The sequence below is a fragment of the Coloeus monedula genome (genome assembly GCF_965178545.1).
Source record: "Coloeus monedula genome assembly, chromosome: 39".
NCBI lineage: Eukaryota > Metazoa > Chordata > Aves > Passeriformes > Corvidae > Coloeus > Coloeus monedula.
In genome coordinates, this window is record NC_138819.1 from 260879 (window position 1) to 285351 (window position 24473).

The window sequence follows — 24473 nt, forward strand, 5'->3', positions numbered from 1 at the left end:
CCCCCGCTGTCCCGTGTCCCCACCTGTCCCCACCTGTCCCCACCTGTCCCCGGGGTCCCCCCGTGTCCCGCCCACCGTGTCCATTGTGCCCCCGCTGTCCCCGCTGTCCCCACCCGTGCTCCCGGTGCTGTCCCTGTCCCGGCTGTCCCCCCGCATCGCCCCCCACCTGTTCCCCCAGCCCCCCGTGCCCCCGCTGTCCCCGCTGTCCCCACCTGTGCTCCTGGCGCCGTCCCTGTCCCCGTCCCCGTCCCTGTCCCTGTCCCCGCCGCGGTCCCGCGCTCGCTCCCGTTACACAACGAGGCGAAAAGCGGCGCTTTTGGTGCCACCGGGATTAACCGGGGGGGGGGAAGGGGGCGAATTCCAGCGCCGCGGGGGGGTCCGGACGCCTCTGGGTCCCCCCGCCCGCCCGCCCGGGGCCCCGGCAGCCCCTATAGGGAACACCCCCTATAGATCAGCCCCCCCCGGCGCTCCCCAGAGCCCCTCCCCGCATTTAGGGACCCCCCCCCAACCTGCTGGTGTCCCCCCGCAGAGCCCCTATGGACCCCCGGGGAGCCCCTGCAGAGCCCCCAGGAGCCCCTACAGGTGCCCCAAGAACCTCTACAGATCCCCGTAGAGCTGCTAGAGACCCCCAGAGCCCCTACAGACCCCCGGTTCCCCCTAAAGAGCCCCTGCAAGTCCCTTTCGAAGCTCCTGTAGGGGCCCGGGAGCCCCTATAGGTGCCTGCAGGAGCTCGTGAACCCCCTGCAGGCCCCCACAGCCCCCCTCAGCCCCACTACCAGCCCCTATAGATCCTGTAAGTCCTCAGTGCCCCTGAAGGACCCTATAGCCCCCCCCAAAGACCCCCATAACTCCCCCACTGCTACCCACCGACCCCTATAACTCCCCCATACCCTCCATAGGTACCCATAACTCCCCTATAGATCTCTATAATCCCCTACAGGTCCCTACAAATCCCCCAGAGCCCTCCGCAGACCCCCGTGACCCCCCTGTGAGCCCCTACAGACCCCGTAGCTCCCCCCAGACCCCCCAAAACCCCCTTAGCCCCCCCCCATAATCCCCTATAGGCCCCCATAGGGTCCCACGGGGTCTCCGCCGCCCTCTGGTGGCCGAGAAGGGAAATGTGAATTGGGGGGGGGAGTCCCAGGAATTCGGGGGGTCCCAGGGTTGGGGAGGGGGATTTCTGGGGGGGTCTCAGGACTTTGGGGTCCCCGGCCGTACGGAAACAGGAACTTTATTGAGCCGATATAAAACCCCCGACTCAGCAAACGCCCCCAAAGAGCCCCAAAATCAACGCCCGCCCCCCCCCCCGTGCCCCCCCACCCCCAAAAAGGGGTCCCAGCTGTGTCCGGGGGGGTCCCAGGAGCCCGGGCTGAGCCCCCCCCTCAAGAACCGACACAACTTGTGACACCAGTGGGGCAGGGAGGGGGGGTCCCAGTGCTCCCAGTACCCCCCAGCCCCCCAAACTGGTGCCAGGCCCAGCTCCCAGTAAGGCCCTACTGGGAGGTGGTGCCCGGCCTCTGGACTGGGGGGAGATCCTGGAGAATTGGGCAAAAATGGGGGGGGGGTCGCTAGGAATCGTAATCTTCATCCTCCTCCTCTTCCTCCCGGGCGCGGGGGGGGCCGGGGGCCGGGGGGAGCCCCCCCGGGAGCCCCCCTGGGAGGGTGGGGGGGCCCAGGGGGGCAAAGGGGACCCCAGGGCTGTGGGAGAAGGGGTCAGTGAGGGGGGAGGAACCCCAAAGAAACCCCAAAAACCCCCGAAACCTCCCCAAAATCCCCCCAAGGACATGGGGGGGGGGGCACGCCCGACCCCCCCAACCCCCCCACAAGAGAGCCGGGGGGGGGGAGGGGCACCCAAAAGCCCCTTCCCAAACCCCCCCAGGGGCTCAGGTGGAGAAAACCCCCCCAAACAGCCCCAAAAACGACCCCCGGTGGTGTCAGGACCCCCCCAAAACGGCCCCAGGTGTTTTCTGCCCCCCCCCCCCCGACCCCCCCGGCCGCACCTGGCGAAGGTGAGTGGGGGCGGGGCCGGGGGGGGCTGCGGCGTCTCCTCGTCCCCGTCGCTGTCGCTGTCCTCAGACTCCTCCTGGGGGGGCGGGGGGGACAGTGAGGGGACCCCAGACCCCTCCCCATCCCCCGGGGATCCCCAAAATCCCCCCGGAGGGGACACAGGGGGGGTCCCCAAACACCCCAACCCCTCCCGGACTCCCCAGTTCTCCCCCATGGAAGTGACCCCACAACCAGGTACAGCCCCTCCCCCTCAGGTGGGGCCCCCCAAACCCCCCCAGAGGGGACTCAGGGGTCCAGGTACCCCCCAAAGCCCCCAACACCCCCAAGGACCCCCCCCCCCCCTCCCATCCCAAGTCAATCCCTGATTGTTTCGGGGTCCCCTTGGCCCCAGGACCCCCCCCAAAATCCCCCAGGACCCCCCCAAATCCCCCCCACCTCCTGCTCCGAGTCTGTCCCCGATTGTTTCGGGGTCCCCTTGGCCCCAGGACCCCCATTCTTGCGGCCACTGCCCGGGCGGCGCCCCCTGAAAGAGATCCCCCCTCATTAGAGACCCCTCGACCCCCAAACCACCCCAAATCCCCCCTCAGAGACCCCCCTGCACCCCAAAATCCCTCCTGACCTTCCCATCAGAGACCCCCAGGTACGAGAGATGCCCCAGGGGTGTCCCTGAGGTATCTGCAGGGTCCCCCAGGTGTCCCAGAATCCCCCCAGGTGTCCAGGAGTGTCCCTCAGGTGTCCAGAGCGTCCCAAAAGCATCCCAGGGCCTCTCTCAGGTGTCCCAGGGGTCCCTCAGGAGTCCACAGGTGTCCCCCAGGTGTCCCAGGGTGTCCCCAGGGTGTCCCCAAGAGTCCACAGGTGTCCCCCAGGTGTCCCAGGGTGTCCCCAGGGGTGCCTCACCTGCGGGGGCCCCGCTCGCCGTCGCCGTGGGGGTCGTCGCCGTCCCCCTGCATGTCGGGCACGGTGGCCACCAGGTCCTTGAGGAAGTCGAACTGCTGCTCCAGCTCGATGCACTGCTTCCTGCGGGCCACGCCCACCCCCCAAAAACTGCCTCAGGTGTGCCAGGGACCCTTCCCCACCCCCCAGATCTGCCCCGGGCAGGGCGGGCAGGTGGGGACAGGTGGGGACAGGTGGGGACAGGTGGGGACAGGGGGGACACGCGGGGCATTCACAGGTGGGGACGGGGGGGACAGGAGGGGACAGGAGGGGCACTCACAGGTGAGGACAGGTGAGGATGGGGGCACACACGGGGCACTCACAGGTGAGACGTCGTCATGGTCTTGGCATTGCGGGACTGGGTCACCTGACAGGCCTTGCGCAGCAGCGACTCCAGGAACAGCTCCAGCGCCCGCGCTGCCACGCTAAGGAGCCCAGGGACAGTGGGGACACCCGGGGACAGCGCGGGGACAGCCGGGGGACAGCCCGGGGACAGCCGGGGACACCTGGGGACAGCCCGGGGACAGCCCGGGGACAGCCGGGGACAGCCCGAGGACACCCGGGGACAGCCCAGGGACAGCCGGGGACACCCAGGAACAGCTCGGGGACACCCGGGGACAGCCCGAGGACACCCCCAGGGACACAGGTGATGTCCCCCCGGACACCCCCCAGGTGCACACGATGTGGGGACTCAGGTGCCCAAGGTAGGGGGGCACTTGGGGGGCCCAGGTGAGCGGGGTGGGGTCGCGGGGGTGCCCAGGTGAACAGGGTGGGGTCGCAGGGCGGGGCCCAGGTGAGCGGGGCAGGGTCGCAGGGCGGGGCCCAGGTGTGCCAGAGGATACAGATGATGACGGGCACGGCAGCCGCCACCTTGCCAATCTCCTCGTCCGTCTGCATGATCTTCTTGATCCGCGCCTGCCGCAGAGCCCCGCCCTCACCTGAGCCCCGCCCTCACCTGAGCCCCATCCTCACCTGAGCCCCATCCTCACCTGAGCCCCGCCCTCACCTGAGCCCCGCCCTCACCTGAGCCCCGCCCTCACCGGGACAGCCCCGCCCTCACCGGCCACGCCCCCCACACCTGCGCCCCCACGTGTGACCCCATCCCCCCCAAGCCCCGCCCACCCCTCAGGCTCCGCCCCGCCCTCCCCGTTGCCATGGTGACCCTCATGGCCCCACCCTCGTTGCCATGGTGACGTGACCCCACCCTGCTCGTCGCCATGGGGACCCTCATGGACACCCCCCCCCCCCCGCCCTCCCCGTTGCCACGGTAACCCCAGTCTCCCCCTCCCTCCCTCCCTCCCTCCCTCCCCGTTGCCATGGCGACCCCGCCCGCGCCCCTTGTCCCCCCTCAGGCGGTACCGGCGGGAAGCGCGCGTTGTATTTCTTCTTCTTGCTCGGCATCGCCGCCTCGCTGGCCCCGGGGGGCCCCGGACGGTCCCGCCCGGCCCCGCTCGGCCCCGGCCCCGCCGCTCCCGGCCCCGCTCCGGCCGCTCCCGGCCCGGCCCCGGCCCCGCTCGGCTCCGCCGCGGCCTCCCCGGCGCTCCCCGCCCCGCCCCTTCCGGGCCGAGGCCGCGCCCCTTCCGGCGAAGGTCCCGCCCCTTCCTCGGACCCGCCCCGCACTAAACCACGCCCCCTCCGCGCTGGCCACGCCCCCCGGCTGTCAATCAAACTCCGTCGGGCCTCGGACCGTTTATTGGGGTGACCCCGGGGGGGGAGGGGCGGGGGGAGGGGCGGGGCTGCCCCCTCCCCCCAAAGGCACTTTTGGTGGTGGGGGGGTAATGCTGGGGGGAGGGGCGGCCACGCTCCCATTGGCTGCTGCCCCCCATGGGGGCGGGGCGAAGGGGGGACCCCCAAAAGGCTCCCAGTAGCTCCCAGTAACCCCTCACTGGCTTACAGCGACCCCCAGTAGGCACTTGGTGTTCTCCCAGCAGCTCCCAGTAACCGCAGACCATTCCCAGTGACTCCCAGTAACCCGCAGAAAGCTCCCAGTAACCGTAGAAAATTCCCAGTCACTCCCAGTCGTGTCCCGGTACCCCCTACAAACCTCTCAGCGCCACCCAGGAGCCTTCCAGCAACCCCTCAAAGCTTCCCAACGACTCCCAGTAACCCCTAAAAGCCTCCCAGTAACCCGCAAAAACCTCCCAATAACCGAAAAGAATCCCCAGTGACTCCCAGTAAGTCCCAGTACACCCTACAACCCTCCCAGTAACTCCCAGTGAACCCTAAAACCCTCCCAATGCCCTCCAGTAGCCCCCAGAACCCTCCCGGTAGCCCCCCAGCTCCCTCTAAAAGCCTCCCAGTGCCTCCCAGTAGTCCCCAGTCCCCCCCCCCGGCAGCCCCCCAGTGCCTCCCAGTCCGTCCCAGTCAGGACGAGGGGAACTGGCTGAGGAAGGCGCTGAAGTCCAGGTCCCCCAGGGAGGGCAGAGAGTCCTCGGGCCCCCCCAGCCCCCCCAGCCCGCCCAGCTCGGGGCCCCCCCCCAGCTCGGGGCCCAGCGTGATGTCGGGGGGCCCCCCCGGGGGCTGGCTCTGCACCAGGCGGGCGATGGCCTCGGGGTACGACATCAGCATGGGGGGGCCCCCCAAATCCGGGGGGGCCCCCCCCAGCTCCGAACAAGCCCCCCCGAAATCCGCGGGGGGCTCCCCGAAGCTCGGGGGGGGCTCGGGGGGGTCCAGCAGGCGCTGGACCTCGGCGGCGTTGATGGTGTCCAGCGGGGGGAACGGGGGCTCAACCAAGAGCGCCCCAAAATCCAGCGGGGGGGCCGTGCCGACCCCCCCCGCGCCGCCCCCGCCACCCCCGATTTGGGGGGACCCCTCCTCAAATTGCAGCTGCAGCAGCGCCTCGGCCAAAGGCTCCGGTTCGGGGGGGGCCGGGCCCCCCAAGAGCCCCCCCGGGCCCCCAAAAGAGAAGGAGGGGGCTGGGGGGGGGAGGGAAGGGGTGAGGGAGGGGCTCGACCCCCCCCAGCTCCCCCCAAAGCTGCCCCTCACCCCATTTGCCCCCTCCCCATTTTCCCCCCAACCCCCCCTTGCTCCTCCCCATTTCCCCCCCAAATTCCCCCTTTGCCCCCCCCCCCCAGTTGCCCCCAGTTTCCCCCAGTTGCCCCCACTCACCCACACTGGGGGGGTTCTGGGGGGCCGGGGGGGGCCGCGAGGGCACCGCGATGCGCCGGGGGGGCCGCGACTCGCTGGATGCCGGAGCTGGGGGGGGGAATGGGGGTTCCACTGTCAGAGACCCCCCCCAGGGACCCCCAAATCCCTCCTGAACCCCCCCAAGGACCCCAAATACCCCTCAGGGACCCCAAAATCCCCCCCAGTATCCCCCCAGGGACCCCCAATTCTTCCCCTAGATCCTCTCTGGGGCCCCAAACCCTCCCAGGGACCCCCAAATCCCCCCTCTAAACCCCCCCAGGAACCCCAAACCCTCCCAGGGACCCCCAAATCCCCCCTCTAAACCCCCCCCAGGAACCCCAAACCCTCCCAGGGACCCCCAAATCCCCCCTCTAAACCCCCCCCAGGGAGCCAAAACCCCCCCAGGGTCCCCCAACCCCCCCCAGGGACCCTCAATTTCCCCTGTAAACCCCCCCAGGGACCCCAATAATCCCCCAGTTCCCCCCAGTTCCCCCCCGAGCCCCCACCGGGCAGGGGGCTGCGCTGGACGAAGGAGCGGAAGGTCTCCCGCGTCCGCTTGCGCTTCTCCTCGATGCACTGCAGGTCCCCTGCACCAGTAACACCAGTGAGCTCCCAGTTAGCTCCCAGTTACCCCGTCACCTCCTTGAGACCCCCCCCCCCCAGTGACCTCCCACTCACAACCAGTTACCCCCAGTTCCCTGCTGGTGACGCACAGAGACCCCCCCAGTCACCCAGAGTCCCCTCCCAGTCAGCCCAGCGACCTCCCAGTAATGCCCAGTTACCCCCAGTGACCTCGCTGTCACCTCCCCAGTCACACCAGTGACCCCAGGAGACCCCAGAGTGCCCCGGGGTGACAAAAGTGACCGAAGAGGGACTCGGGAGTGCCCCAAAGGGACCCCGGATCACCCCCAGCCCCACAACAAAGACCCTACGAGTGCCCGCAGCCCCCGCAGCCCCCGCAGCCCCCGCAGCCCCACGCCCACCCTGGTGGGGCAGGAACAGGAATTCAACGGGAACTGCAGCTCCAGGGACCCGGGAATGCCCCAGAAGGACCCGGGAATGCCCCAAAAGGACCCGGGAATGCCCCAAAAGGACGTGGAATGCCCCAAAAGGACCCGGGAATGCCCCAAAAGGACCCGGGAATGCCCCAAAAGGATGCGGGAATGCCCCAAAAGGATGCGGGAATGCCCCAAAAGGACCCGGGAACGCCCCAAAAGGACCCGGGAATGCCCCAAAAGGATGCAGGAACGTCCCAAAAGGACCCGGGAATGCCCCAAAAGGACACGGAATGCCCCAAAAGGATGCGGGAATGTCCCAAAAGGACGCGGGAATGCCCCAAAAGGACCCGGGAATGCCCCAAAAGGACGCGGGAATGCCCCAAAAGGACGCGGAATGCCCCAAAAGGATGCGGGAATGCCCCAAAAGGATGCAGGAATGTCCCAAAAGGACCCGGAGCCCCCAAACCCACACTAAGGACCCTGTAACCCCCTGAGGATGAAGTGCCCGCAGCCCCCGCAGCCCCCGCAGCCCCACGCCCACCCTGGCGGGGCAGGAACAGGAATTCAACGGGAACTGCAGCTCCGGAGACCCGGGAATGCCCCAGAAGGATGCAGGAACGTCCCAAAAGGACCCGGGAACGCCCCAAAAGGATGCGGGAATGTCCCCCAGACCCACACTAAGGACCCTGAGAACCCCCCGAGGACGCGGTGCCCCCGCAGCCCCCGCAGCCCCACGCCCACCCTGGTGGGGCAGGAACAGGAATTCATTGGGAACTGCAGCTCCAGGGACCTGGGAATACCCCAAAAGGACGCGGGACTGCCCCAAAAGGATGCGGGAATGCCCCAAAAGGATGCGGGAATGCCCCAAAAGGACCCGGGAATGCCCCAAAAGGATGCAGGAATGTCCCAAAAGGACGCGGGAATGCCCCAAAACGACGCGGGAATGCCCCAAACGGCCCCGGAGCCCCCAGACCCACACTAAGGACCCTGTAACCCCCCGAGGACGCGGTGCCCCCGCAGCCCCACGCCCACCCTGGTGGGGCAGGAACAGGAATTCATTGGGAACTGCAGCTCCAGGGACCTGGGAATGCCCCAAAAGGACGCGGGAATGCCCCAAAAGGACGCGGGAATGCCCCAAACGGCCCCGGAGCCCCCAGACCCACACTAAGGACCCTGAGAACCCCCCGAGCACGCGGTGCCCCCGCAGCCCCACGCCCACCCTGGTGGGGCAGGTATCGGAAGTCCACGGGCGCGCTGCGCTGCCGGTCCGAGGGCCGCTGCAGCTCCATGCGGACGGTGACCGGCGCCCGGAGCGCGGGGTCCCGGAACGGCGGCGTCCGGAACACGATGGCGACCTGGCGGTGAACGTCGGCCTGCGCGAACGAGCCCTTGGCCTCCCAGCCCTCGGCCGAGAACCGGACCTCGATGTCCTCTGCGGGGACACGGAGCGGGGCGCGGCTTGGGAATGGGGACAGCCGGGATGGGGGATTGGGGGATGGGAATATGGGGAATTGGGGATTGGGATATCGGAGATGGGGATATGGGGATTGGGATATGGGGATTGGGAATATGGGGGATGGGAAGATGGGGAATTGGGGAATTGGGGATAAGGGGATTGGGATATGGGGGTTGGGATATGGGGGATGGGAAGATGGGGATATGGGGAATCGGGAATTGGGGATAAGGGGATTGGGATATGGGGATATGGGGAATTGGGGAACTGGGGAATTGGGATATCAGAGATGGGGATATGTGGAATTGGGGATTGGGATATGGGAATTGGGATATGGGAGATGGGAATATGGGGATATGGGGATGGGGATATGGGGATTGGGATATGGGGGATGGGGATGGGGATATGGGGATGGAGGATGGGAATATGGGGAATTGGGGATTGGGATATCGGAGATGGGGATATGGGGATATGGGAATATGGGGATATGGGGATTGGGATATGGGGATTGGGATATGGGGATTGGGATATGGGAGATGGGGGATGGGAATATGGGGGATATGGGGATTGGGATATGGGGGATAATGGGGGGTTGGGGATACGGGGTAATTGAGCTATAGGGAATGGGGATACAGGGAATGGGGGAATTGGGTTGTGGGGAATGGGGGACGGGGGGTTTGGGATATGCCGGATTCAGGGATGTGGGGAATGGGGGGAGACAAAAGTCCAGGGGGAGACAAAAGTCCGGGGGGATCCAGGGATTTGGGGTATCCAAGGATTTGGAGGGACACGGGCGACTGGAGGGTCCCGATGTCCAGGGGAATACGGGGACTGGGGCGGGGACGCGGGGGTTGGGGGATCCAAGGATTTGGGGGGGTCGCCAGGCTTTGGAGGTGTCCCTCTCAGGTTTTGGGGTGTCCCCGGGGTCCAGGGGTGTCCCCGCACCTTTCTGGACCTTGTCACACAGCAGGAAGATCTCGTCCCCGCCCCGGCAGCTCCCAGAGTTGCGGTTGACGCGGCAGATCCGCAGCTCCGCCGTGCTGGGGGCACCTGGGGACAGCGGGGGTCAGCGGGGGTCAGCGGGGCAGTGGGGGTCAGCGGGGGCAGTGGGGGTCAGCGGGGGCAGCGGGGGTCAGCGGGGGCAGTGGGGGTCAGCGGGGGCAGTGGGGGCAGAGGGGGCAGTGGGGGTCAGCGGGGCAGTGGGGCAGTGGGGGTCAGCGGGGTCACAGGGGGGTCCCTGGGGGTTCCGGGGGGTCCCAGGGGGTCCCGGGGGGTTCTGGGGGGTCCCGGGGGGTCCCAGGGGGTCCCGGGGGGTTCTGGGGGGTCCCAGGGGGGTCCCAGGGGGTTCCGGGGGGTCCCGGGGGGGTCCCGGGGGGTTCCGGGGGGTCCCAGGGGGTCCCAGGGGGTCCCCACTCACGGTTGTCGTAGACGGGCTGGGACAGGACGGGGGGGAGGGGCCGCAGCCCCCCCGGGCCCCTCACCCACACCTGGAAGCAGAGCCTGACCGCGGCCAGGTCGTACTCGCCCCCGCGCTGCTCTGCCGGCACTGCCCAGTATGGACCAGTATAAACCAGTGCGAACCAGTATAGACCGGTACAACCCCATATAAACCATAATAAACCAGTGACACCCCCAGGAACCCCCCCAGAGCCCCCAGTGACCCCCCCAAGCCGTACTCACTCCCATGCTGCTCTGTTGGTGCTGCCCAGTATAAACCAGTACAGCCCAGTACACACCAGCGACACCCCCAGCAGCCCCAGGGACCCTCCTCAGGAACTTCCCAGTAACACCCAGTGCCCACCAGCCCCCCCAGACTCTTCCCAGTCCCACCCAGTGCCCTCCCAGTAACTCCCAGTACCCTCCTGGTCCCTTCCCAGTCTGTCCCAGTCCCTCCCAGTGCTCCCAGTACCGTTGAAGGGGTTGTTATTGGTGCGGATCCGCTCGGCCACAGCCGCCTCCAGCTCCCGCTTCTTCACGCACTGAATCCCCAAATTCTGGAAACTGACCCCAAAATTCCAGGGGGTCAGGGCTCGACCTGGGTTTTGGGATCCCCCCCTCGGACACTCCGGGGCAGAGACCCCAAATTTTGGGGGTTCCCAGGGGTGCTGGGGGGGTTGTTCCCATATTTTGGGAGTCCCCCCACCCTGTTTTGGTAGATACCATCTGCCCTGTGGGGGCCTTCTCCCTATTTTGGGTGATACCATCTGCCCTGTGGGGGGCTTCCCCATATTTGGGGGGGGTTGCCCAATATTTTGGGAGATACCATCTGCCCTGGAGAGGGGTTCCCCATATTTAGGGGGGGGCCCCCCTATTTTGGGTGATCCCACCTGCCCTGTGGGGGGGGTTCCCCCATATTTTGGGTGATCTCACCTGCTCTTTTTGGAGAGTTCCCCCTTTTTTGGGTGCTCCCACCTGCCCTGCGGGGGTGTCCCCCCCATTTTGGGGGTGCCCCTGGTTTTGGGGGGGGTCCCACCTGTGGATGCTGCGCTCGGGGGACAGCTCGGCCTCGTAGAAGCCGTCCTTGCAGTCCTTGCCCACCAGCTCGTGGGGGTGGGGGCGGTGGGGGGGGTCCTTGGTCACCAGCGACACCCGGACCCGCCCCGGGCCCCGGTAGTTGTTCACCTGTTGGGGACACACACTGGTTTATACTGGTTTGCACTGGGGGGGTCGTGGGGAAAGTGGGGCGGGTCTGGGGGAGGTGGGTGCTGAACCCCCCCGGGGATGGGGGCACTGGGGGGCTCAGGGGGGGCCCTGGCAGTTATCGGCCTGTACTGGTGCATACTGGTGTATACTGGGATGCACTGGGGGACTCGCACAGATGGTGAGGAGGATCTTGGGGGACACCGGGAGAGCAATGGAAGGGCTCAGGGGGGTCTCTGACACTTACTGGTGCATACTGGTCTGTACTGGGGCACTCACACGGATGGTGGGGTGGGTCTGGGTGGTCTCGGTGCTGCACTCCCCGGGGATGGGGGCACTGGGGGGAGCACTGGGGGGGCCCTGGCAGTTACTGGTCTGTACTGGTCTGTACTGGGGCACTCACGCGGATGGTGGGGTGGGTCTTGGTGGTCTCGGTGCTGTGCTCCCCGGGGATGCTCCCGGCCGAGCGCCCCTCGCACTTGTACCGGAACCTCATCCCGCGCTGCTTCGGCTGCTCCAGGATCTCCACGTACGGCGCTCCCCCCCCCGCCTCTGGGGGGGGCACGGGGGGGGTCCCGTCAGCCCCCCCCAACCCCCCCACCCCCCCAGGGGGGCCCCAGAGCCGCGGGGGACCCCCCAGCCCCCCCTTCCCGGGGTGTCCCCACTCACCCTGAGCACCCCATTCCTGCAGGAGGAAGGGCAGAAGATCCGGGGGGGTCACTGGGGGGGACAACGGGGGTCGCATTAACGGGGGGGGGGTCGCTTTATGGTGGGGGGGGTCGCAATAAGGGGGGTGGCATTGAGGGGCTCTCTTCAAGCGGGGGGCGCCTTAAGGGGAGGGGTCGCACTAACGGGGGGGCCGCTTTAAGGGAGGGGGGGTCTCCCCCCCCAAAACTCCTGAACCCCTCCAAGGAGCCGCCCCCCCCCCCCCGTTTAAACACGCCCCCCTTAAAGGGCCCTCACCCTGCAAGCCCCCGACGTCACGCGGGGCGGAACAGCACCGGGGGCTCCCCCGCGCCCCACAGCACCCGCGGGGGGGTCCGACACTCACCGTCCTCCATGGCGGGGGTCCCGGGGGTCCCGGGGGGGGCGGGGGGGGGCGGGGGGGGGCCCCGCTCGCGCCGCCGCTCGCGGAAGCGCCGCGGCCCCACGTGACCGCGCTGCCGGGAAGGCCCCGCCCCCCCCCGGGCCCTCACCGCGGGCCGTGGGCGGGGCCAGACGGGGCGGGAGAGGCGGAAAGGGCGTGGCCGCGTCCCGGAAGCGCGTCGGGCCGGCCGGAAGCGAAGGCCGGGAGGAGAATGGCGGAGGTGGGGAGCGGGCGGGGGGGGGCAGCGCGGAGGGGGCTCGGGGAGCCTCCCGAGGGCTTCAGGGAGCCTCCGGAAGGGTTTGGGGACCCCCCGAACCCCCCGCGGGGGTTTTGGGGCCCCCCCGGCCCTGACGAGGCCCCGCCCCCGCAGGGGGAGGTGTCCGAGGGCTGCCGCCTGCCCGTGCTGCGCCGTAACCAGGACAACGAGGATGAGTGGCGTGAGTGGGGCGGGGCTTAGGGCGGGGAGAGCCAATGAGGGGAGAGGGGCGGGGCCGCGGAGGGGGCGGGGCCGTGGGGAAAGGGGGCGTGGCCGCGTGAGCGGCGGGCGCGGTTTGGGGCGGGGCCTGAGGAAGGGGCGGGGCCCGGGCCCGGGGGGTGCCGGGGGTCCCAAGGGGGTGTCGGGGTGGGGGGGGGGGGGTCCCGGAGGGTTTGGGGACATGGGGGGGTCATTGGGCTTTGGGGCACAGGCTGGCGGGGGGTCCCTGGGGGGAGTTTTGGGGGTTCCTGGGGGGGTTTTGGGGTCCCTGGGGGGGTTTTGGGGGCTCGTGGGGGGGTTTTGGGGGTCCCCAGAAGGGGCTGGTGACCCCCCCCTCGCCCCAGCGCTGGCCGAGATCCTGAGCGTGAAGGACATCAGCGGCAGGAAGCTGTTCTACGTGCACTACATCGACTGTGAGTGGGGCCGGGGGGCGCGGGGGGCTCACGGGGAGGCCGCGGGGGTCGCCCCGGGGTCGTGGGTGGACATTGGGGTGGCGGCGTCACCCTGCGTGTCCCCAGGGCTGGGGTGGGGGGGTCGCAGAGGGGGTGCGGGGGGCCAGCCCCGGGTGCCATCGTGGTCCCCGCTGTCCCCAGTCAACAAGCGCCTGGACGAGTGGGTGACCCACGACCGGCTGGACCTGAAGCGGGTCCAGGTGCCCCGGAAAGAGGCCAAAACCCCCACCAAGAACGGCCTGCCCGGCTCCCGGCCCGGCTCCCCCGACAGGGACCCGGTGAGGGGACACTGGGGACACCGGGGGGCACGGGGAGGGGGGGGGGACACCAGGGGAAAAGGGGGAGATGGGGAGTCAGGGGACACTGAGGGGACGGGGAAACGGGGGACAGGGGACACTGGGAGGACGGGGAAACGGGGGACAGGGGACACTGGGGGGACGGGGGACGTCGTGGGGACAGGAGAGCAGGGGGGCTGGGGGTGGGACAGGGGCAGAGCTGGGGGACAGCAGGGACAGGGGACGATGTGAGGATGGGGGACGACCTCGGGGACTGAACAGGACAGCACTGAGGGGACACAGAGGACAGGGGCCGCACACCAGGGACAGGCTGGAGACAGGGGACACTTGGAGCTGTTGGGGACAGACCTGGAGTCCCCAAACCCCCTCGGGGGGCGTCACTCAGCCCCCATGGCAGGGACATCCCCGGGGCCAGCGGGGACATCTGGGGACACCCCTTGGGGGGTGGTGACACCCAGACCTAAGGGACATTCCCAACACCCACCCAGGGGCCACCCTTGGGGACATCCCCAGCTCCTTCAGGGGACCCTGGGGACATTTCCAACCCCTTTAAGGGACTTTGGGGACACCCTCGATCCCTTGGGGACAACCTGCAACTCCTTTAGGGGACCCTGGGGACATCCCCAATCCCTCTCTGGGGACTTTGGGGACATCTCCGATCCCTTGGGGACATCCGCAGCCCCTCTCTGGGACCCCGCAGACATTTCCAGCTCCTTTAAGGGACCTCGGGGACACCCCTGACCCCTCTAAGGGGACCTTGGGGACACCCCTGACCCTCTGAGGGGACCTTGGGGACACCCCTGACCCTCTGAGGACACCCCCACCCCCTTTAGGAGCCTTTGGGGCCACCGCTGTCACCGGGGAGGGGACCCCGGGGGGGTGACGGGAGGGACCCGCAGCCGCGGTGGCTTTGTCGCCGCGTCCCCTCCGCGTCCCCCTAAACGCCTCCTCTTCCTCCCGGCGCAGAGGAAGAGCCTGGAGCTGGTGCTGCCGGTGGCCCCCGCCACCGGGAAGAGTTTGCCAGGGCCACCGGGGCCACCGGCGGGGCCGGCGGGGCCAGCGGGGCCAGGGCCCATCACGCTCCGCTTTCACCTGCCCAAGGAGAGCGAGGCCGAGCCCCCCCCGGGCCCCCAGCGCCCCACGGTAACCCCCGGCTCCCCAGTGGCCCCAGTGGCCCCAGCTGGCCCCCAAAGTGGCCCCGACGGGTCCTGGTTCAGCCCCGAGCAGCAGCTCCCGGCTCCGGGGGGGTTTTGTCACCCACGGTGTCCCCAAAGGGTCCCAGTCCCCAAAGGGTCCCAGTCCCCAAAGGGTCCCCCAGTCCCCAAAGGGTCCCTGTCCCAGTGGGTCCCAGTCCCAGTGGGTCCCTGTCCCCAGTGGGTCCCCACCCCCTCCCAGTAGGTCCCTGTCCCCATCCCTGTCCCCACAGCCGGGTGTCCCCTGAGCCTCCCCGTCCCGGGGCGTACTGGGAGCACTGGGGGGATGCTGGGAGCACTGGGGGGACGCTGGGGACTGCAAGGGGGACCTGGAGGGATACTGGGAGGATACTGGGAGGGCACTGGAGGCTGCAAGGGGCGATACTGGGAGCACTGGGAAGGGACAACAGAGCCTCTCAGCGCTCCCGGTTGCCCCCCTGCAGCAGGGATGGGAGGGGCTGGGAGGAACTGGGATGGACTGGGGTGGACTGGGAGGGACTGGAATGAACTGGGAGGCCGCGGTGTCCCCCCAGAAGCGGAAGGTCGAGGTGGTGTCGCCGGCCACGCCCGTCCCCACCCCCACCGAGACCTCCCAGGCCTCCGTCTTCCCCCAGGTGAGCCCAGTGCCTCCCAGTATGGCCCAGTAACACCAGTAACCACCACCAATAACTACCAGTAACCACCAGTAGTTGCTCGGAAGCCCCACGGTCCCACCAGTCACAGGTAGCGGCTCCCCAGTAACACCAGTATAGCCTTGGGAAAACCAGTAAGTGCCCAGTTAGACCGGTAACTGACCAGTCACTGACCAGTAACACACCAGTAACACCACTGACCAAGCAGTCACTGACCAGTAACGCACCAGTAACACCACTGACCGAGCAGTCACTGACCAGTAATGCACCAGTAACACCACTGACCGAGCAGTCACTGACCAGTAACACACCAGTAACACCACTGACCGAGCAGTCACTGACCAGTAACACACCAGTAACACACCAGTAACACCACTGACCAAGCAGTCACTGACCAGTAACACACCAGTAACACCACTGACCAAGCAGTCACTGACCAGTAACGCACCAGTAACACACCAGTAACACCACTGACCGAGCAGTCACTGACCAGTAACACACCAGTAACACCACTGACCAAGCAGTCACTGACCAGTAACGCACCAGTAACACACCAGTAACACCACTGACCGAGCAGTCACTGACCAGTAGCTGACCAGTAACACAATAGTGACCAAGTAGTAACTGACCAGTAACTCGCCAGTAATACCAGTATGGCCTTGGGAAAACCAGTAAGTGCCCAGTTAGACCAGTAACCAACCAGGGACTGACCAGTAGCACCAGTAACCACCCAACAATGAATCACTAACTGACCAGTAACACCAGTAACTGACCAGTAACACCAGTAACTGACCACTAACCCCTTCCTACTGCCGGGGGGGGGGAGATTTGGGCTGATTTGGGGGTGTTTGGGCGGATTTTAAGGGGGTTTGGGGTCATTTTGATGTTTTGGGGCTGATTTGAGCTGAATTTGGGGTGTCTGGGTGGATTTTGAGGTGTTGAGGGTAATTCTGGGGTGGTTTTGGGGTGATTTGGGGTGATTTTGGGGTGACTTGGGGTGATTTTGGGGTGATTCGGGGTGGTTTTGGGGTGTTTTGGGGTGATTTGGGGTGGTTTTGGGGGTGATTGGGGGTGATTTCGGGGTGGTTTTGGGGTGGTTTTGGGTGATTGGGGGTGTTTTGGGGTGATTTGGGGTGGTTTTGGGGTGATTCGGGGTGATTTGGGGTATTTTGGGGCGGTTTCGGGGTGATTTGGGAGTGATTGGGGGTGTTTTGGGGTGATTTGGGGTGATTTTGGGGCGGTTTTGGGGTGATTTGGGAGTGATTGGGGGTGTTTTGGGGTGATTTGGGGTGATTTTGGGGTGATTCGGGGTGATTTTGGGGCGGTTTTGGGGTGATTTTGGGGTGATTTGGGGTGGTTTTGGGGTGATTCGGGGTGATTCGGGGTATTTTGGGGCGGTTTTGGGGTGTTTTGGGGTGATTTCAGGGTGTTTTGGGGTGTTCCGGGCGCTGACCCCCCTCTCTCCCCAGAACGGCTCCGCGCGCCGGGCGGTGGCGGCTCAGCCGGGCCGGAAGAGGAAATCGGCGTGTCTGGGGACAGACGAGGTGGGGACATCAGGGGGAGGGGGAATGGCCTGGGAATGGAGAAATGGGGAAAAAAACGAGGCAGGAAAAGGCAAAAAGTCGGGAAAAAACTTCTGATGGTGTTTAAGCCATGGGGAAACTGAGGCAGGGACAGGGAAAAGGCTGGAAATGGGAATAGCGAGGCGAGGAAGGGCGGGAACGAAGCCGTAAAGAAACTTTGAATCGCTCTTATCCCAAGAAAACCGAGAGAGGAGCAGGGAAAAATCACCAGAAAATGGGAAAAATTACCTAAAAATGGGGAAAACCGGGGCAGAGACAGGGAAAAATCACCGGAAAATGGGAAAAATCACCAGAAAATGGGGAAAACCGGGGCAGAGACAGGGAAAAATCACCGGAAAATGGGAAAAATCCCCAGAAAATGGGAAAAATTACCTAAAAATGGGGAAGACTGGGGCAGAGACAGGGAAAAATCACCGGAAAATGGGAAAAATCACCAGAAAATGGGAAAAATTACCTAAAAATGGGGAAAACCGGGGCAGAGACAGGGAAAAATCACCGGAAAATGGGAAAAATCACCAGAAAATGGGAAAAATCACCAGAAAATGGGGAAGACTGGGGCAGAGACAGGGAAAAATCACTGGAAAATGGGAAAAATCACCAGAAAATGGTGAAAATTACCTAAAAATGGGGAAAACCGGGGCAGAGACAGGGAAAAATCACTGGAAAATGGGAAAAATCACCAGAAAATGGGAAAAATCACCAGAAAATGGGGAAGACTGGGGCAGAGACAGGGAAAAATCACTGGAAAATGGGAAAAATCACCAGAAAATGGGGAAAACCGGGGCAGAGACGGAAAAATCACCAGAAAATGGGGAAAAATTACCTAAAAATGGGGAAGACTGGGGCAGAGACAGGGAAAAATCACTGGAAAATGGGAAAAATCACCAGAAAATGGGGAAAACCGGGGCAGAGACAGGGAAAAATCACTGGAAAATGGGAAAAATCACCAGAAAATGGGGAAAACCGGGGCAGAGACAGGGAAAAATCACCAGAAAATGGGGAAAATCACTAGAAAATGGGGAAAACTGGGGCAGAGACAGGGAAAAATCACCAGAAAATGGGGAAAATCACTACAAAATGGGGAAAACTGGGGCAGAGACAGGGAAAAATCACCAGAAAATGGGAGAAATCACCAGAAAATGGGAAAAATCACCAGAAAATGGGGAAAACCGGGGCAGAGACAGGGAAAAATCACCGGAAAATGGGAAAAATCACTAGAAAATGGGGAAAACTGGGGCAGAGACAGGGAAAAATCACCGGAAAATGGGAAAAATCCCCAGAAAATGGGAAAAATTACCTAAAAATGGGGAAGACTGGGGCAGAGACAGAGAAAAGTCACCAGAAAATGGGAAAAATCACCAGAAAATGGGGAAAACCGGGGCAGAGACAGGGAAAATCACAAGAAAATGGGAAAAATCCCCAGAAAATGGGAAAAATTACCTAAAAATGGGGAAGACTGGGGCAGAGACAGAGAAAAGTCACCGGAAAATGGGAAAAATCACCAGAAAATGGGGAAAAATTACCTAAAAATGGGGAAGACTGGGGCAGAGACAGGGAAAAGTCACTGGAAAATGGGAAAAATCCCCAGAAAATGGGAAAAATCACCAGAAAATGGGAAAAATTACCTAAAAATGGGGAAGACTGGGGCAGAGACAGGGAAAAATCACTGGAAAATGGGAAAAATCACCAGAAAATGGTGAAAATTACCTAAAAATGGGGAAAACCGGGGCAGAGACAGGGAAAAATCACTGGAAAATGGGAAAAATCACCAGAAAATGGGAAAAATCACCAGAAAATGGGGAAGACTGGGGCAGAGACAGGGAAAAATCACTGGAAAATGGGAAAAATCACCAGAAAATGGGGAAAACCGGGGCAGAGACGGAAAAATCACCAGAAAATGGGGAAAAATTACCTAAAAATGGGGAAGACTGGGGCAGAGACAGGGAAAAATCACTGGAAAATGGGAAAAATCACCAGAAAATGGGGAAAACCGGGGCAGAGACAGGGAAAAATCACTGGAAAATGGGAAAAATCACCAGAAAATGGGGAAAACCGGGGCAGAGACAGGGAAAAATCACCAGAAAATGGGGAAAATCACTAGAAAATGGGGAAAACTGGGGCAGAGACAGGGAAAAATCACCAGAAAATGGGGAAAATCACTACAAAATGGGGAAAACTGGGGCAGAGACAGGGAAAAATCACCAGAAAATGGGAGAAATCACCAGAAAATGGGAAAAATCACCAGAAAATGGGGAAAACCGGGGCAGAGACAGGGAAAAATCACCGGAAAATGGGAAAAATCACTAGAAAATGGGGAAAACTGGGGCAGAGACAGGGAAAAATCACCGGAAAATGGGAAAAATCCCCAGAAAATGGGAAAAATTACCTAAAAATGGGGAAGACTGGGGCAGAGACAGAGAAAAGTCACCAGAAAATGGGAAAAATCACCAGAAAATGGGGAAAACCGGGGCAGAGACAGGGAAAATCACAAGAAAATGGGAAAAATCCCCAGAAAATGGGAAAAATTACCTAAAAATGGGGAAGACTGGGGCAGAGACAGAGAAAAGTCACCGGAAAATGGGAAAAATCACCAGAAAATGGGGAAAAATTACCTAAAAATGGGGAAGACTGGGGCAGAGACAGGGAAAAGTCACTGGAAAATGGGAAAAATCCCCAGAAAATGGGAAAAATCACCAGAAAATGGGAAAAATTACCTAAAAATGGGGAAGACTGGGGCAGAGACAGGGAAAAATCACCAGAAAATGGGGAAAATCACTAGAAAATGGGGAAAACCGGGGCAGAGACAGGGAAAAATCACCGGAAAATGGGAAAAATCACCAGAAAATGGGAAAAATTACCTAAAAATGGGGAAGACTGGGGCAGAGACAGGGAAAAATCACCGGAAAATGGGAAAAACCGGGGCAGAGACAGAGAAAAGTCACCGGAAAATGGGAAAAATCACCAGTAAATGGGAAAAATTACCTAAAAATGGGGAAGACTGGGGCAGAGACAGAGAAAAATCACCAGAAAATGGGAGAAATCACCAGAAAATGGGGAAAACCGGGGCAGAGACAGGGAAAATCACTGGAAAATGGGAAAAATCCCCAGAAAATGGGAAAAATCACTAGAAAATGGGGAAAACCGGGGCAGAGACAGGGAAAAATCACCAGAAAATGGGAAAAACCAGGGCAGAGACAGAGAAAAGTCACCGGAAAATGGGAAAAATCACCAGAAAATGGGAAAAATTACCTACAAACGGTGAAACCTGGGGCAGGAGAACCCCCCCGGAGCGGGGCTCCCCCTGCCCTGAGGCCCTGAGCCCGCTGCCCCCCGTCCCCAGGACTCGCAGGACTCGTCGGACGGGGCCCCCTCGGCGCCCAGGATGACCGGGAGCCTCGTGTCCGACCGCAGCCACGACGACATCGTCACCAGGATGAAGAACATCGAGTGCATCGAGCTGGGCCGGCACCGCCTCAAGCCCTGGTACTTCTCGCCGTACCCGCAGGAGCTGACGGGGCTGCCCGTGCTCTACCTGTGCGAGTTCTGCCTCAAGTACGGCCACAGCCTGCGCTGCCTCCAGAGGCACCTGGTACGGCAGGCCCGGGAGTTCGGGGTGCCAGGGGGGATTTTGGGGTGCCTGGGGGGGATTTTGGAGCGCCTGGGGGGGATTTTGGGGTGCCTGGGGGGATTTCGGGGCACCTGGGGGGGATTTCGGGGCACCTGGGGGGGATTTTAGAGCACCTGGGGGGGATTTTGGAGCACCTGGGGGGGATTTCGGGGAGCCTGGGGGGGATTTTGGAGCACCTGGGGGGGATTTTGGGGCACCTGGGGGGATTTGGGGCACCTGGGGGGGATTTTGAGGCGCATTGGGAGGATTTTCGGGTGCAGGGGGGGATTTCAGGGCACCTGGGGGGGATTTGGGGGTACCTGGGGGGGATTTTGGGGCGCCTGGGGGGGATTTTGGGGCACCTGGGGGGGATTTCGGGGAGCCTGGGGGGGATTTCGGGGAGCCTGGGGGGCATTTTGGAGCACCTGGGGGGGATTTTGGAGCACCTGGGGGGGATTTGGGGGTACCTGGGGGGGATTTCAGGGTGCCTGGGGGGGATTTCGGGGTACCTGGGGGGGATTTTGGGGTGCCTGGGGGGATTTTGGGGTGCCTGGGGGGGATTTGGGGCACCTGGGGGGGAATTTGGGGGAGCTCAGAGGGGTTTTAGGGAGCCAGGGCAAGGCTGGGCCCGGTAACCCTCAGTTTGGAGCGTGGCCAGGGGGATTTAGGAGCTTCCTCAGAGGAATTTGAGGAGCCCAGGAGGGTTTTCAGGCATGCCCAGAAGGGTTTGGGGAGAATTCAGGGGTTTTTGGGGGATTTTCGGAGCCAGGGCAAGGCTGGGCCTGGTAACCTCTAATTTGGGGCATCCCTAGGGGGATTAAAGGACTCCAAGAGAATGGTCAGGCCTGTCCAGGGGGATGTGGGGGGGATTTGGGGGTCCCCAGGGGTGTTTGGGGGGATTGGGAACCCCCTTGGAGGGGATTTGGGGAGCCGGGGCAAGGCTGGGCCCGGTAAGCCCCGGTTTGGGGGATCCCCGGGGGGATCTGGGAACAGCCCCCTCCCCTCCCATATTTACCCCCCCTTTTCCCTCCCCACCCTCTTCTCTCCTCCCATTTCCCCTCCCAAACCCCCTCAATTCCATCCCCAAAACCCCAAATCCCCCCTCACTCCCCATTTCCCCCTCCCCAATTTCTCCCTTTCGCACCCCCCCAATTTTCCCTTTTTCCCTCCCCATCCCCCAATCCCTCCCTCCCAAAAAACCCCAAAAAAACCCCAAACCCCCCAAACCCCCTCCCCAGACCAAGTGTGACCTGCGGCACCCCCCTGGGAACGAGATCTACCGCAAGGGCACCATCTCCTTCTTCGAGATCGACGGCCGCAAGAACAAGGTGGGGTGGGGTGGGGTGGGGTGGGGGGCTCTGGGGGGGTCCTGGGGGGGTCTCTCCCCCATCCCAGCCCCCCGCTGACCCCCCCGGAGCCCTCCCCAGAGTTATTCCCAGAATCTTTGCCTCCTGGCCAAGTGTTTCCTGGACCACAAGACCCTTTACTACGACACCGACCCCTTCCTGTTCTACGTCATGACCGAGTACGACTGCAAAGGCTTCCACATCGTGGGCTACTTCTCCAAGGTGGGGGGGTCTGGGGGGGCCTGGAGGGGGAAAAAGGGGTTTTTGGGGACATTTGGGGAGGTTTGGAGGGAGTGGATGGGAAGCACTGAGAGATGGAGGAGTGAGGAAGGGGGAAAAGAGGGGGTTGGGGGGTTCTGGGGGGTCCTGGAGGAGGGTAAAGGAGATTTTTGGGGGTCCCTGGGGGTTTCTGGGGTTGTCCCGGGGATTTTGGGATCCAATCCCGGGGGTTGCCTGCAGGAGAAGGAGTCGACCGAGGATTACAACGTCGCCTGCATCCTGACCCTGCCCCCGTACCAGCGCCGGGGCTACGGCAAGCTGCTCATCGAGTTCAGTCAGTGACCCCCCCAAAACCCCCCTGGGACTCCCCCAGACCCACAGGGACCCCCAAAACACCCTCAAAAGCCCCCTGAAAGTCCTCTGAGAAAGCCTTAAAAGTATTGGGGGGTGGTGTGGAAATAGCTCCAAAGGATCCCCCAAACCCGCAGGGACCCGTCCCAAACCTGCCCCAAACCTGCAGGGACCCGTCCCAAACCTGCCCCAAACCTGCCCCAAACCCGCAGGGACCCGTCCCAAACCTGCCCCAAACCTGTCCCAAGTGTCCCAAACCTGTCCCAAACCCGTCCCAAACCTGCCCCAAACCCGCAGGGACCCGTCCCAAACCTGTCCCAAGTGTCCCAAACCTGTCCCAAACCTGCCCCACGTGTCCCAAACCTGCCCCAAACCTGCCCCACGTGTCCCAAACCTGCCCCAAACCTGCAGGGACCCGTCCCAAACCTGCCCCAAACCTGTCCCAAGTGTCCCAAACCTGTCCCAAACCCGTCCCAAACCTGCCCCAAACCCGCCCCACATGTCCCAAACCTGCCCCAAGTGTCCCAAACCTGCCCCAAACCCGCAGGGACCCGTCCCAAACCTGCCCCACGTGTCCCAAACCTGCCCCAAACCTGCCCCACGTGTCCCAAACCTGCCCCAAACCCGCCCCACGTGTCCCAAACCTGCCCCAAGTGTCCCAAACCTGCCCCAAACCCGCCCCACGTGTCCCAAACCTGCCCCAAGTGTCCCAAACCTGCCCCAAACCTGCCCTAAACCTACCCCACGTGTCCTAAACCTGCCCCAAACCTGCCCAGGTATCCCAAACCTGCAGGGACCTGTCCCAAATCTGTCCCAAACCTGCCCCACGTGTCCCAAACCCACAGGGACTCATCCCAAACCTGCCCCAACCTGCCCCACGTCCCTCACGTGTCCCTCCCGTGTCCCCTCCCCAGGTTACGAGCTGTCCAAGGTGGAGGGCAAGACGGGCACCCCCGAGAAGCCGCTCTCGGACCTGGGGCTGCTCTCGTACCGCAGTTACTGGTCCCAGACCATCCTCGAGATCCTCATGGGGCTCAAGGCCGAGGCCGGCGAGCGGCCCCAGATCACCATCAAGTGAGCCACGCCCCCTTTCCGGAGGCCACGCCCCTTTCTGTGAAGCCCCACCTTCACTGGAGGGGTCTGGGGGGGTCTGGGGGTGCGGCCCCCCCTCACTGCCCCCCTCCCGCAGTGAGATCAGCGAGATCACGAGCATCAAGAAGGAGGATGTGATCTCCACCCTGCAGTACCTGAACCTCATCAACTACTACAAGGTGCGGCCCCGCACACCTGGAGGGGTCCTAAAATACCTGGGGGGGGTCCTAAAACACCTGGGGGGGGTCCTGAAATACCTGGGGGAGTCCTGAAACATCTGGGGGGGTCCTAAAATACCTGGGGGGGGTCCTGAAATACCTGGGGGGGGGTCCCATGCACACCTGAGTCCCACACACAAACCTGTCCCTCCCTCACCTGTGCACACCTGTACGGGGTCAGCACAGCCTGACACACCTGTCCATGACACACCTGTCCATCCTGGCACACCTGTCCATCCTGGCACACCTGTCCATGACACACCTGTCCCTGGCACACCTGTCCATGACACACCTGTCCCTGGCACACTTGTCCATCCTGGCACACCTGTCCATGACACACCTGTCTGTGCTGACACACTTGTCCACAACACACCTGTCCATGACACACTTGTCCATCCTGACACACCTGTCCATGACACACCTGTCCATCCTGGCACACCTGTCCCTGGCACACCTGTCCATGACACACCTGTCCATCCTGGCACACCTGTCCCTGGCACACCTGTCCATCCTGGCACACCTGTCCATCCTGGCACACCTGTCCCCGCAGGGTCAGTACATCCTGACACTGTCCGAGGACATCGTGGAGGGCCACGAGCGGGCGATGCTGAAGCGGCTCCTGCGCATCGACGCCAAGTGCCTGCACTTCACCCCCAAGGACTGGAGCAAGCGGGGCAAGTGGTGAGGCCACGCCCCCCGGCCACGCCCCCGGCCACGCCCTCCCGGTTACCTGGCGCAGCTCATTGACCCACACCTGGCCCCGCC

The 24473-nt window shown here is 63.4% G+C and overlaps 3 protein-coding genes across 4 annotated transcripts; 1 reads left to right on the top strand and 2 right to left on the bottom strand.

The window, feature by feature from the left end:
* Positions 1-1257: 1257 nt before the first annotated feature.
* On the bottom strand, positions 1258-4492 carry DRAP1 (DR1 associated protein 1). Its single transcript, XM_082300366.1, has 7 exons — positions 4300-4492; positions 3783-3855; positions 3264-3357; positions 2905-3024; positions 2443-2530; positions 2001-2083; positions 1258-1698 (listed from the first exon to the last, which is right to left on the bottom strand). Exons 1-7 carry the CDS (start codon positions 4339-4341, stop codon positions 1569-1571), a joined length of 630 nt encoding a protein of 209 aa, XP_082156492.1. The 5' UTR covers positions 4342-4492; the 3' UTR covers positions 1258-1568.
* An 801-nt stretch (positions 4493-5293) lies between these two features.
* RELA (RELA proto-oncogene, NF-kB subunit) lies at positions 5294-12330 on the bottom strand. Its single transcript, XM_082300360.1, has 11 exons — positions 12209-12330; positions 11827-11877; positions 11561-11709; positions 10991-11139; positions 10427-10518; positions 9935-10063; positions 9463-9567; positions 8284-8496; positions 6573-6653; positions 6049-6135; positions 5294-5855 (listed from the first exon to the last, which is right to left on the bottom strand). Exons 1-11 carry the CDS (start codon positions 12216-12218, stop codon positions 5305-5307), a joined length of 1617 nt encoding a protein of 538 aa, XP_082156486.1. The 5' UTR covers positions 12219-12330; the 3' UTR covers positions 5294-5304.
* Positions 12331-12386: 56 nt separating this feature from the next.
* On the top strand, positions 12387-24405 carry KAT5 (lysine acetyltransferase 5). 2 transcript variants are annotated; one of them, XM_082300361.1, is made up of 14 exons: positions 12387-12464; positions 12615-12681; positions 13064-13132; positions 13313-13449; positions 14434-14610; positions 15194-15274; positions 16762-16836; positions 20216-20464; positions 21721-21810; positions 21910-22050; positions 22288-22381; positions 23313-23472; positions 23588-23669; positions 24259-24405. In XM_082300361.1, exons 1-14 carry the CDS (start codon positions 12456-12458, stop codon positions 24391-24393), a joined length of 1566 nt encoding a protein of 521 aa, XP_082156487.1. In that variant the 5' UTR covers positions 12387-12455; the 3' UTR covers positions 24394-24405. The 2 variants fall into 2 exon arrangements, with proteins under 2 accessions (XP_082156487.1, XP_082156488.1); XM_082300362.1 differs by lacking the exon at positions 14434-14610 and having other exon boundaries at positions 12389-12464.
* Positions 24406-24473: the final 68 nt, after the last annotated feature.

What these genes read in the sequence shown, in the direction of transcription:
- DRAP1 (XM_082300366.1), bottom strand. Translation starts at nt 4,341, where the DNA reads ATGCCGAGCAAGAAGAAGAAATACAACGCGCGCTTCCCGCCG. An exon ending in TGCCGTGCCCGTCATCATCT is followed by an intron (nt 3,358 to 3,782) that starts GTATCCTCTGGC and finishes TTAGCGTGGCAG; the next exon opens with CGCGGGCGCTGGAGCTGTTC. An exon ending in ACCATGACGACGTCTCACCT is followed by an intron (nt 3,025 to 3,263) that starts GTGAGTGCCCCG and finishes CGTGGCCCGCAG; the next exon opens with GAAGCAGTGCATCGAGCTGG.
- KAT5 (XM_082300361.1), top strand. An exon ending in CTACGTGCACTACATCGACT is followed by an intron (nt 13,133 to 13,312) that starts GTGAGTGGGGCC and finishes CGCTGTCCCCAG; the next exon opens with TCAACAAGCGCCTGGACGAG. An exon ending in ACCTCATCAACTACTACAAG is followed by an intron (nt 23,670 to 24,258) that starts GTGCGGCCCCGC and finishes CTGTCCCCGCAG; the next exon opens with GGTCAGTACATCCTGACACT.
- RELA (XM_082300360.1), bottom strand. An exon ending in CCGATACCTGCCCCACCAGG is followed by an intron (nt 6,654 to 8,283) that starts GTGGGCGTGGGG and finishes TTACTGGTGCAG; the next exon opens with GGGACCTGCAGTGCATCGAG. An exon ending in CCAGAACCCCCCCAGTGTGG is followed by an intron (nt 5,856 to 6,048) that starts GTGAGTGGGGGC and finishes TCCCCCCCCCAG; the next exon opens with CCCCCTCCTTCTCTTTTGGG.